The sequence below is a fragment of the Corvus hawaiiensis genome, chromosome 2 (genome assembly GCF_020740725.1).
Source record: "Corvus hawaiiensis isolate bCorHaw1 chromosome 2, bCorHaw1.pri.cur, whole genome shotgun sequence".
In the NCBI taxonomy this organism is placed as follows: Eukaryota; Metazoa; Chordata; class Aves; order Passeriformes; family Corvidae; genus Corvus; species Corvus hawaiiensis.
This window is the reverse complement of record NC_063214.1, coordinates 4,758,022-4,770,577: the sequence shown is the minus strand read 5'-3', so window position 1 is coordinate 4,770,577 and position 12,556 is coordinate 4,758,022. Positions and strand designations below refer to the sequence as shown.

Below are 12,556 nucleotides of genomic sequence, written 5' to 3'. Positions count from 1 at the left end.
TGGAGGAGAACACGCCAAAAACTGACTGCAGTGTGGGAGGAGAAGGAGGCACCAAAGTTTGGCGACTCTAAAGTCTTAGTCTTTTAAGTCCTGTCAAAGTAGGTGCACAGAGGTATGCAGGGCTGACATACATGGATGTTATTGTCTGCTTTGACAGCTTAGCCACAGCCTGCTTAAGACTTCTCAATGAAACTGCTTTCTTTTCACTTGGGGTGACAAGATGCTATTTTTTCCCTCGTTGTTGAGTCGGGCAGAGCTTAGCTGAATGTGCAAAGAGGCCAGGAGAAAGCGAATGTTGCGTTAGCAGATGCTTGTCTCTGCTTGGGGGATGAAGGTTTCCAGCAGCATGGTGACAGGAGGTGGTAGGTGTTCATGGGCTGGGTGTCACAGCTGTGCTTTCTGATTCCTGGAGATGTAGGGTGCTGCAGGACCGGCTGTGTTACTGGAGACAGGAAGCTCTCTTTTCTCCAGCAGCCTGAGTTACTTGACAAGATTGGCAACCTGGGGAGGTGCTGTGGCAGCAGCTGAAAGCTGTTCCGGTGGATTGGTATTTGAGAATGAAATTAAACTCTTCTGTCTTCCTTTGAGGCAATGGAATTTAGTTTTTGTTGCTTTGAAACTTAGACGTCAAGATTGGTTGGTGTGACTCTGTATAGTCATCACTTCTGTAGCTGGTGTTGCTTTGTGTCCTGTGTAAATGTATGGAGTGCAGACATCAAGGTCGTGGTGACAGGGGGGCTGCAGGGAGAGTCTCCGTGAGGGGCTGGACACAGGTGGCTTCTTAATACTTGTGTGTTGTCCTTATGAGGTGCACCATGGTCTGCTCCTAGGTGGAACTGCTGGCATGGGTGCTACTTCTCTGTTAAGGCTAAATGATGTGAAGGAATTCTTTGTGTGGAAATTCTGTCCATGGTCTGAATGCTTTAACAGATCTCGTGGAGTTTCAGAGGAACAATTTGGGCATGTCTACTGTCTATTCAGGCAGGAAAGCTAAGGTTTCTCCACCAGATGTTTTATGCACAGTGAAGAAATGGTCTGTGGGGACATAAATGCCTGTAGTTGCTGTTGGGGACCATAACTTCGTTCTGGTTTTCTGGGATGTTTTGTAGGGGTCTGGTTGCTGTTGTTTCATGCTGACTGTACAGAGAATCTGCTTTGTGGGAGAAAGAACTAAATGCCATGCAGCTGTAGTTGAGAATGCTGTCAACAGTAGGTGTTTCACAAGCCACTTGATATTGAGTAAGAGTATTATCTCAGTGAAAGGACTGATTCTCAAGTATATATTGTTTTTGTGACTTATGACCCTTAGTCATTAGAAAAAACCACATCCTCCTTTCTGATGAAACTTCTGGGCTGCTAGGGAGACCAGAGTGAACATATTGATACACTGAATTTTCTGTCATTTTGTCAAGACCTTTCATCCATAAGAGACTTCATTTATAAACTGCATACATGGCTGTATTACCAGGTGTGTTTAAGATAAGCAAAGCAAGTTGCTTGTATTAATTAATAAACTGATGATTAACCATTTCAAGAGGAGGGGCGTGTAACACTCTTCCTGGTGTAGGATGGGAACTGTAGCAGCCATAAGCATCCAGTATTTAGCAATCTGATGAAAGTTTCCACGTGGGCTGTGTTTGTGCTGGTGGAAATAAGATGCCTGTGATTACAGTGTTAGCTGTTTGCATTCTTGGCTTGTTAGGTCTCCTAGTGATCAAGCTGAGTTGAATCCAGGGGAATTGAGTTTATTTGGTGTCTTCATAGCCTTAATTAACAGAACATTTTCATTGGATCCATGATCTCAGTAGAAACGGTGGTCTACAAAGAAATTTTAATTACCTATGTGTTAATTAGTGTAAAACTTAGGTGCACAGAAGGATTTCTTTGTGATATGCTACGAAACCAAATGGTCAACCATATTTCTATGTAAAAAATATAGAATAAAAACAATTCTTGCCCAAAATATTTTTTTTTAATCACTATGAGGCAAGTATAAGCAACCAGGGGATACAAGTACAAGTAGGAAAAGATGACTTCAGTTTCAAAAGGCACTGATCTCCAAACACAGGCAGCTTAGGCACTGCTGGATTTATACAGATGCAGTTACCAAATGCTTTGGAGGGCTCAAAGGAAGTGAAAGGATTTTGCAGGATTTGAGCAGATCCTCCTAAGCCTGAGGGACAGCATCTAGGAGGAGGTGCTACAGTTTGGATTTGAAAAGTTTTGGATGAGACCAATACTATAATGTGGTTGGGGACAAGAGTCTCTTCATACTGAAACAGGGATGGGTGCTTGGTGTCAGTTAAAGTACTGTGCCATGCCTGGGTGAATGTCTGTAAGCCTCTGTAACCCTCTGTGTCAACTCCTGACCTTGTACATTGTTTCGGGAGGGGACTGGACCATGATGTGGATGTCTTTGTGTTTAATCGAGCTCTGAATGGAAGCACTCATAGCAGTGGACAAGGGGAAGGAAGGACCCACGGTTTGAGCTGTAAGGTCACGGAGGCTGTGTCTCCTGTGCAGGTCAAGGTGCCAGCATGTGTGACTTAGCCAGTCTCAGCTGAGCTGGACAGAGATGTCCTGGAGAGGACACCTGTGAGGAGAATTCCCATCAGTGTGCTGGAGACAGCAACTGGGCATCTTCTCTAAGAATTTTTTGATCAAGCTGTACTGCATTTCGAAGAAATCAGTTCAATCCACTTAACAGTGCAGTGCAGCAGTCCTTCATGTTACTGTGGTGAAAACATTAAGCTTGGCCGCCCTTAGCCTCACTGGAAGCTAATGACACACTTTGGTTAACTAACTAGATGCAAACTCTTGTGGTTATGAATGCTTGCTTGCTATCATTCTGAATGATCTTATCTTTCCATACTTTGCTGCTTGGTAACTGTAAAGGCTTCTTCCACAGGGGTGATTCAGAGCAGTATTTGGTTGCCATTCTGAAGAGTCACAGTGATGGCACAGTGCCTGGGGGTTGTGAGCTGGGACAAGGCTGCATTATCTGAAAGCTCTGTCACTGGTTTTGTGTACCCTGGCAGACATGGTGGTGGTTTACAGGAAAGGCAAGCAGCTCTGCATCTTCAGATCTGTGTGAGCTCCTGGAGAGAGCTGCACCTTCGCAGTTAGGAAGGTCCTGTTCATTCACAGCAAGGAAGTTGAAACAGTATCAAGTCAATAAATTTGATTATTCGGTGGCAATGCTGTATAATGAATAGTGCTTGCTCTGGGCAAGTATGTGTTGAGTACTCCATTGTCAACAGTCACTTCATGGAAGGGAAGCAGTGATCTGGCGTATGTGATGTCTCCCTCTTCTTGGGGTCACCCTTGAAGCAGCTTGGTTACCAGGAAGTGCAGTACTTACTGGTCTGTTACTGTCCATCTGTCCAGAGCAAAAAGGACATGACAATAATAAAGGCCAAGGTACAAACTGGAGGTTTTAGTCTGGTGTCGGCTGAACAGGTGACTGGAAGCTCTGAAAGACTCTGCCTTGACCTGGGAAGAGTTCAGAGTCAGAGGTGCTGCATAGGTGTTGAGTTGGAGAGACATGTGGCAGGTGTGTGGTGGTAAAAGCAGTTGTGGAGGGCTCTGGGGGAAGAAATGAACTGTGCTTTTGTCCTGTTTAGTGTGAGCTGACAACGTAGCATTGACAAAGATGTCAGACTGAGGCTGTTCTTTGAACATAAGGAGACAGATCCTGAGCAGAGATGCAGATCTGAGTAGTCCATGCTGTGATGGGAGCTTGAACTTGTTTTGCAGATGATATCTCTGAGGCAAGATACTGAGGAAAGAGAGACCTGAGAATAGAGAGAGTGTTGATGAAGAATGAAGATCCATGGTGGGAAAAATAAGAAAAGATTAGTAAGTAAGATTAGTAAGTTAGTAAGAATATGAGTGCCTTGTCCTATTTCAAGAGTAGGAGGATTGTCTGAAAAGGAAGCTGTGGATGGAGAGTTTTCAGTGAAGTGTGGTGGTTGAAAATGGAGCTAGAGAGAGTTCTTGTTGTTGGAGTAAAACTGCTCAAACAACCCTAGGGATTTAAAAGAAATGGCTGAAGAGGCACAGGTGGGGGTTTTTCCTAAATTATTTTGATGATAGGTGAGAAAAATAGAAGCATTTTTTCTGCTGAAAAGAAGAAAAGCAGCTGAAGGCCAGATGAGATGTTCAGAAGGAAATACTGGGGCTACGGGCAGTTGGACAGGGTGATGGGATCAAGGAGGATGCATGGGAGAAGAGCAAATATTTACTTTTGCCCTATGTACCTTGCAGACCTTCCCTTCCTAAAGCACTCTTCTCTCAGACAGTCTCCTGTGATAATTTTTTCCTCTTGAGAGAAACTAAGGCTGGGTAAGCTTGAGGAATAGAGCAGTGGATAAGTGTGACTGAAATATGACTCAGAACTCAACTTTCTCCAACTGAAATATTTAAATAGATGGAGGAGCTGGAAGGTGGATGTAATCCTGATAAATGTGGAAAGAGGAGGAAAAGAGCTAGAGCTGGCGATGATCCATGTGGATTTTATTAGGACAGAGGAGGCCAAAGAGTTCAAGGTAGTGGGAACAGCCACCATATCAGTAAAAGTATGGGATTAGAGGGCTGAGGGTGAAAACTGACAAAAGTTGTGTCAGTGTCTCTCTACCAAACAGTCAGGTTATGATTTAAGGAGCCTGTGTCTCATGCTGTAAGGCAACAGAAGCAGGAAGAGTATTTTTGAAGCAGTGAAAGAGGCAGAGGGGAGAAAATCAGCAAAGAAGAACATGAAATTGAGCCAACAATAGGACAGATGAAAATTAAACTTGATCGAAATATCTGTACAGGATTACATAGTTCCTTCCTTCCCATACTAGGGAAGAAGTAGGGAGAAGTCTTTTTTCTTCTTTTTTTGCTTCACTACAGTTCTAGTGAGTTAGAACAGTGACTTCTTTAGATTAGGCAGATCTGTACTGCCCACTGCCTGTGTGTGGCAAGGAGTTCTCTGTACCATGTACAAGCAGACAATGTCTGTGCAGGCTCTTTTCTTCCTACACAAATACTGAGGGCATCTTGCTTGTTTTATGCTTGAAAGGGAGGTTTGTTCTGTGGTTTGGACTTAATACAATGGATTTTATTTTATTTTATTTCTCTTTTCTACACCATTAGCTGGAAAAAATACATAAAGCACAGCAGCTCTCAGTTAATTTAATTTGATTGCTAGGAGTCTTTGTATGTTCCAAATAAATATTTGGTAGTTGTTTTAGAAAAGAATATTTTTTGGCCCATAGTCAGAGTATGTTCAGGATAAAGGAAGCTCTGATAGAACATCATTATGAAAATTCACCACCCCTACTCCCCACCCCCTTAGGGTTCTTTTTCTCTTGGAAATGAGAGCAGTGATGACAAGAGAGTCTGAGGTGTCAGAGATAACCTGATGGGACTGAGGAGTTACTGAATTTTGGAAGTGAACAGTGTGGACTCTGAACAGCAGAATTAATGATTGGTGGTTTCTTCTGGTTTTGGTTATTGCATTTACTGTGGTGTGCTCAATTCTCCCATCCATGCTTGCGCACTCATTCTGTCAGATCTTTGCTGTCCATCTTCTGAAGGCTGCTGAGCTGGTTGCTCTCACTGACTAAAAGCACAAACCTCATGATTTAAGGACTAATGTAGGAGGGTTTTTATTTTCTTTCTTTTTATTTAAGCAGTCTTTGACTTGCATCTTTCTGTTTGGTTTGTCTACTTTGAGCTTCTTTATTCAAAGCTGAGAAACAAACCAGCTGAGGTACTGATGGAGCAGAAAGGTTTGTTCTCCTCTTTTAACAAGGGGATTTAAGGTACTGGAGCCCAGAAACATGGAATCCTGTGAATGGAAGTAGATTGCTGTTACCACCTCTATGCTGAAAATCATGGTTTAATAAAAATCAAAACTTACGTTTGAAGTATCAGGGACACACATCACACGTGCACCCACCCACACTGACTTGACAAGATTTTTGCTTTCGTGTGGATATGACATGAACCCTGACAGACATTCTCTTGTGATGTCACAAGATCCTGCTTTGTTTTTCACCATAAACTTGAATGAGATGTATCTGCTTAATTCTGGATGAGGATAGCACACTGGCAGTTTGGAAGGTGCCAGATAAACAGTATCTTCAACACGTCTTTGGAATCACGATGAATTTTACCTTATTGTTAGGAAAACTACCAGTACAAGCACAATATTAACCTTGATTACTTTAAATTTGGGGGGTGGTTGTGGCCTGCTTGCTGTTTTGACTGTGCTTAAGTTAAGATAGAAAAAAATTAAACTACTCTCATGCTTCTGAACTATAACCAAGTGATTATTTATGAGGCCGTGCAGATAGAGACCTTGGAGCATGGCAGAGAGCAGGAGTAGATGGCATAGCTGGAAGCAAGAGAAGTTTGATCCTCAGCTTTCTGGAGGTGAGCTTTTGTTTTACTTACAGCTAGGAAAAACTGGAGATAGGAAATGAGATGTGTGCCAGAGAGGAAACTGAGTAATAGCTGGGCCAGGTTGTTAGTTCCTCTGATGAGGCTTAACTATTACAATGTCTGCTGTCAGCTAGTACGAAAAAGTTTTAAACTCATCATTTGCACCATAGAATTTACTTCCACAAAGTGTTGTAGAGGAAACATCTGTGAGTGGAAAACATCCTGTCACAGATAATAGAAGGAAGGAGAAGTGAATATATACTTGGCCTGCTCTGTACTTGTTCGATTGCAGGTATAATGCAATGTCTGTGCAAACACTTGGTCCAGGAGTTTTTGATGCCTCTTCTCTTCTCCCCTTCTAGGCAGTCTGATGTGAACTTCCTGATTCTCAAAGCAGCACTGATGCCTTTTGTTATCCTTCTTTCTTCTCTTTACCTTTCCCATGCAGTCCTAGTATCAGCAGTAGAGGTCAACACCCCGGAGGAGATGTTTGTGGAGAACGGGACGGACGCAAAGCTCCCATGCACATTCACATCCGTAGAAGTGATCAGCAGCGCAGCATCTGTCTCCTGGAGCTTTCAACCAGAGGGAGCAGCCACTCGTATCTCAGTAAGGAATGGCTGGAGGGGAGCAGACCTGGGAGGGGGGGATGGGATAGGTGAGCAGTGGTCTTCTAGTTGGTTCTAAGGAGCAAGCAAATACGGATTGGGGCCTCCTTCCGTGTGCCTTGTCTCCATCACTGTGATTTTAGGGGGCTTTTTTGGAGTTGTATAAAAATACTGCAGTCTGCTAGATCTCTGCCAAGACTGGAGTGTGCAGTGACCACAAAATACACAAAATAGTCTTAGGAGAGGAGTGTTGGTATGGAAGCTGTATGTATGTGTTGCCTTTCCCTGGTCTTAAAATTAAGAACCAAACACGGTTTAAGGGAAAAGGGGTTTTTACCTCGATATTTATGTATGTTATTTAGGGTGCACCACTTCCAGGTGGAATGCGCTGAAATGCACACACACGATAGATCACGTATACAATTCATAGGCCTTGCAAATTAGCATATCTATCAAAGATTCCCCACTGAGAAGCTTAAATGAATAGTGTGATATCCCACCATCCTGAGGAATTCCCCCCTGGATGGGCCTATCTTGGTTTACAGGATGTGTTCTAGAGAAGACCTTGGTTTCTCAGGGTAGCATAGGACTTTCTGGCCCCAACCGCGAGGCCTCCAGGATGTTTGGTCTCCTGGCTTAATGGAATATTAGGACTGTGCTAAGTTATCAGGCTTAAGGAATTACAAGTATGCATGCTAAAAGCACTGAGGATACATAAAAGGATATATAAAAGGTATATAAAAGAAAAGGCAAAAAAATCATGGCATCATATGAAGTAGATGAGCATCTAGGAATCTTGTAAATCCTCTATCCTTTGGCATTTGACTGAATACTGCAGTCGCAGAATTTGAATTACCACTGTAATTGTAGTGTCACATTGCGTATTGTGCTTGTTGTTTATTTTGCTTGTGTACTGTATAGCCTCTGTTTGAAAGGGTTTAGAGTAAGACCAGTCTCCCTGGTTTCAGAACAGAATTGAATAGCTCAAATCAGTAAGCAGTTACATCCTCATATTATAGTTACTTGACAAGTAAAAAATCAGGCTAGCAAGGAACTTGGGCAAATAATATTTGTCATTGCTCATTTCCTGTATGTTGGGCCCAAGTAGGCTCAGATCCTTTGGATGTGAATGTTCAAAGAAATGGCTTTGGTAGGTTGATAGCTGTCTTCTTCCTCTTCCTCCTCAGACACTTCTGCTTCTTTCTTGTTCCTTGTCCTGAGTGAGAATTTAGAGGAAGCAGAAGAAGGAACTGTGGGGCAGCTTTGAAGATGTGGGGACAGCAGATTGCTCAGCCTGTTTGTGTTTGTCTCCTTCCCTCTGCTACAGGCATGAGCTCATTTAAACTCTGGGAGCCCTTCAATGCTCAGAGCAGAGATGGTCAAAACCGTCTTCCTAAGTATATAGAGCTCTGAAGAACGAGCTTCTGAATCTCAGTGAAATAAATACTTAGTTTCGAAGAGGGAGCTCTTCCCATTGGGAATCCAAAGCAGTAGTTGGGCATTAGCTTACGGAAGTAGGGCACATTTCCTGCCGGTGTGGAACAGGATGGGTGAAGAGAAGCCATCTGTTTGTGTGTTTTCCGCTCCCCATATATCCTGTTTTGCCATTCCCTTTCTGCATCACTGTCCAGTTGTAGGAATACAGCTTCAGCACGTAACATTTTTTTTGGACTTGAAGTCAGTTCAGGTGTTCTACTTGGCTGTAGCTATCAGCACAACTGAGAGAAAAGCAAATTATCTTTGAGCAGAAGTGACCCAGCACAATTTGATGTTGATTCCCTGCTTCTTTTGAGGGTCTGGGGAAGGTATAGAGGGGATGTTTATTTATGAGCTCAAGTCATGGTATTGCATAGCTTGGTGGGTGTGAGTTTGAAAGATCAGTCTCATGGTCAGCTTATGTGTGAGCTAAGCCCACGCTTCCCTTGACAAGGATGGTCCTGTGCCCCTTTAGAATCACACTGGCAATCTTGTGGCCATGTGGTGAGGCTGACTGGACTGGGAGCTTCCCCTGCTTGTCTCCTTCCCTCACCACATGTTCAAAGAAGTCTCATGTTAAACCACTCCACCATAGGCAAGGGATGGCTTGAATCACTTAGCTTGTGTTTCAGGACATATTTTACTTTGTGATTTCTCCTTCCCCAGGGGAGAACATCTAGAGAACTGAGGAATCTGCCTCTGGGCTTCCAGACTTCCAGTGGGATGAGTTCCCCTGTGCTAATGCAGTGCTGCTGTGTTAAAGGTTACAATCCAGCTGGAAAAGCTGCAGACTGATGCAGAGTCCCTCCAAAATGTTGACAGCATTGTGCTTGCCAACTTCCTACCACATGAAATAGTTTGTTGGATTTATGTTAATCTGTAGACAACAAACAAGATTGACTGCAGCATGACAGATGGCCATGATGTGCACATACCTGATCAGGACAAGGTTTGTGCTGCCAAGTGATAAGGCCTGATACTCAGAGCGCAGGTCTGATAGAGACGGTGTTGGAATAGCAAGCCTGAGATCAAGGGCAGGAAAGGGAAAAGGGACAGGAGGTGACTTGAAGGGAAATATGACTGTCTTGTAGGCAGTCTGCTCTGTTGCAGAGACACTGGTTTGTAAATAAGGCAGGAGAAAGAGGAAGCTGGAATATTGTCTTAAATTTCTTTTGTCATTCTCTGGAGACTGAACTGAAGGGAATTCAGGTTGATTCTTGATTAGGTTTGTCTTGCTGTCTTGCAGGATGTCCAATTAAGAAAGAATGTGCTCTTGTAATTCTCCTGCAGCCCTGATGCCTCTCTTAGGGTATCCCATGTGTTTGAAAGCAGAGTTGTCCTGTAGAAGTCAATGCACTTCTACTGCTGTAAATTGCAATTTTGGGAAGGTATTGTTAGGAAATACTCGGTTTCTCCTTAGTCTGTACTAAAGAGGTTTATTCTTCAAAGATTTTTGGTCGTGTATAGGGAGTGCAGAGCCAATGTGCAGCTTAGTCACTTAAAAACTGGGAAACGGTTATATTTAGTTACCTGAAGGTTTCTGGAAAACAGCTAGATATCCTCTAAATTGGTCATGGGATTTTCTGAGGGGGTGGAAGGAAGGGAGAGTGTTGCATGTTAATTTAGCTGTGCTTTAGTTGCAAGTAACAAACAGCAAAACACAAGATAGGAAACTCGATATCCTTTTTCTGCTAGGATGCAGGCAGCTTCTTGTGCCTGAAAGACTGATGGCTGTGTTCCAGGGCTGTTTTATCCTTCAATTATTACCAGGTTACTAGGTTTTTTTCTCTTTCCCCCACCTCCTTGTCTGCAAAACAGAAAAAAAACCCCTACCAATCCATCCACAAAACAAATCAAAACCAACAGAAAACTGAAACTTGCAGCCTCTTGTGCTGGTATGGTTGAGGTACAAGCATGGTTACATGACCAAGAGGCAACAAGGCAGACTGAAATGGTGAGGCAGGAGGAGAAAAACCTCAGCTGCTGGCTGTGTATAACACAGTTGGCACTGGGAGAATGCTGTAACAGTGAGAGAAGCACGGTAGCTCCGTAATCGCTAATTGGATTGTTCTTATATCCTCTTTTCCTTGACTGCAGTTTTTCTATTACTCTAATGGAAAGTCATACCCTGGAAAGGACATACCATTTAAAGACAGGATCACTTGGGCTGGAGATCTTAACAAGAAAGATGCTTCTATCACTATATCAAACATGCAGTTCCGGGACAACGGCACGTACATTTGCGATGTCAAGAACCCACCTGACATTGTTGTCAAACCAGGAGAAATCCGAGTTAGAGTTGTGGAGAAAGGTATTCACCCTATATGATTTTTTTCCTTCTCACTTGTTTTTTTTTTGTTTTTTTTTTTGTTTTTTTTTTTTTGCCCCTCCATTCCTTGTCTATATCACCTTTATTGGGGGTGGGGGAGTAGCCTGGAGGGAGCAACTGGTTTTTTAATTCTCTTCTTCCAGGTCCTAATAATGGAACCAGTATCTGTCAGCTGTTTAAAAACTCTATGTCATACCCTTTTCCTCTATGCCCATTAATTCCTGTGGTTAAAACAATTATTAGCAAAAGCTGATGGAAGGCTTGATGAAAATGTCTTCTCATTTTGAAGTCCTATGAATATATTTCCTGCATTATGCTGCATCAAGGGTTAGGGTGAAATCTGGTGAGCAAGGAGAAAAAGTAGCAGACTTTTCTTTTTGAAACCCTTCTGGTATATATAATAGAATGCAAAACTATAAATCTGGCCCAAACATACAGAAAGTGAAATGCTGCTGTGTTCCATGCAAAGGTGTTTGTATTGGATGTGCATTCAGCCTCTTTTACTCAGGTGTTCTTAAGGAATCCATGGTGGCTCTTACAAATTTTAGGGCCTAGCTACTTGCATGGCGGTGGCATGAGGCTTCTCGTTAGCATTTGGTAACATCTGTCCCAGTTGAAGAGCACTTAGATTCTGTTTGTCAATTTGGCTCTTTATTTCCTTTGATCATCCAAAACATTTGATTGTTCTACCGAAGTTGGAGGTCAGCCAAAATGTGATGTTCTGTACAATGAAATGATTGTTACAGTAATTGCATTTCCAAATATATAATTTAGGAAGGACAAGAATAAATGTTGAATTCATAAATGGCAGTGCTGATGCTGCTATTCCATTAGATTTCAATATGTTAGGGAAGATACCTATCTGTGTGTCCTAACTGGACATTGCTCATGAGGTCATTCCAAGTTCTTATGTAGGCAAGGTCTATATCTAACTTTTCTCTTCATGGAACAGTTTGGGTTGAGTGGGACCCTTGGAGGTCCAGCCATCACTTAGAACTTTCTGTTTCTTGGAAGTCTGAAGCCTATGTAAAATAGGGTCTGTTTATTTTCCCCCAATGATTGTCACTATGAAGAAGCAGTAAAGCAGCTGCTGGTTTGGCAAAGTCAGGCTGCCTTGGCAAAGCCTTTTCAGGTTTTAACCCAGGTTAAGCTAGTGAGGACTGACTTCAGTGCACTACTTCAGCTGATACTTTTTGACAGTCTTGCATGCTGGCTTCCCCGTAGGTGAGACATCTGGACAAGAGAATCTCACTGATTCTGAATGGAGCACTGTATTTGAAATACTTCTCACCATCAGAAAAATGCTGCAACAATTGTCTTCAGCTGTCTGTGAAAACTTATCCTGAACTGAGCTGGAGCAAATTTTTTTCAATTAAATTAATTAAATTTTTTCAATTAAATTAAATTTTCAAATAAATACATGATGGCACTTTTGCATATTGTTTTTTTACTATGTATACATCTAATGTTTCTGAATTGTTCTGAACTGTTGTAAATTGTTCAAAGGCACATTCATTCTTTGCACATTTAAATGATCTAATAGATGATAGGTTAGTTCTAGGTTTTGCATTAAACATTTAACAAGTTCCACGGTGGCCTAATTTTTAAAAATTGCGAAACTAACCCAGGTGATTTTCACTGCAGTACCTGCATGGTGTTTGCACAAACAGCTCTATCAAGTACGTTGGAACAATCCTACTGGCAGGGATGAAAA

At 42.5% G+C, this 12,556-nt stretch overlaps 1 protein-coding gene across 5 annotated transcripts in view; it reads left to right on the top strand.

The window, feature by feature from the left end:
* Window positions 1-12,556, top strand: part of MPZL1 (myelin protein zero like 1) — a 33,483-nt gene that overhangs the window by 7,625 nt on the left and 13,302 nt on the right. For 3 of the 5 annotated variants that reach the window (XM_048293945.1, XM_048293949.1, XM_048293950.1), the window contains exons 2-3: window positions 6,878-7,038; window positions 10,611-10,824. In XM_048293945.1, the coding sequence (XP_048149902.1) occupies window positions 6,878-7,038; window positions 10,611-10,824 (375 nt within the window). Of the gene's footprint in view, window positions 1-6,274; window positions 6,421-6,877; window positions 7,039-10,610; window positions 10,825-12,556 lie in introns of those variants that run through there. The other 2 variants (XM_048293947.1, XM_048293948.1) reach the window with 2 other exon arrangements.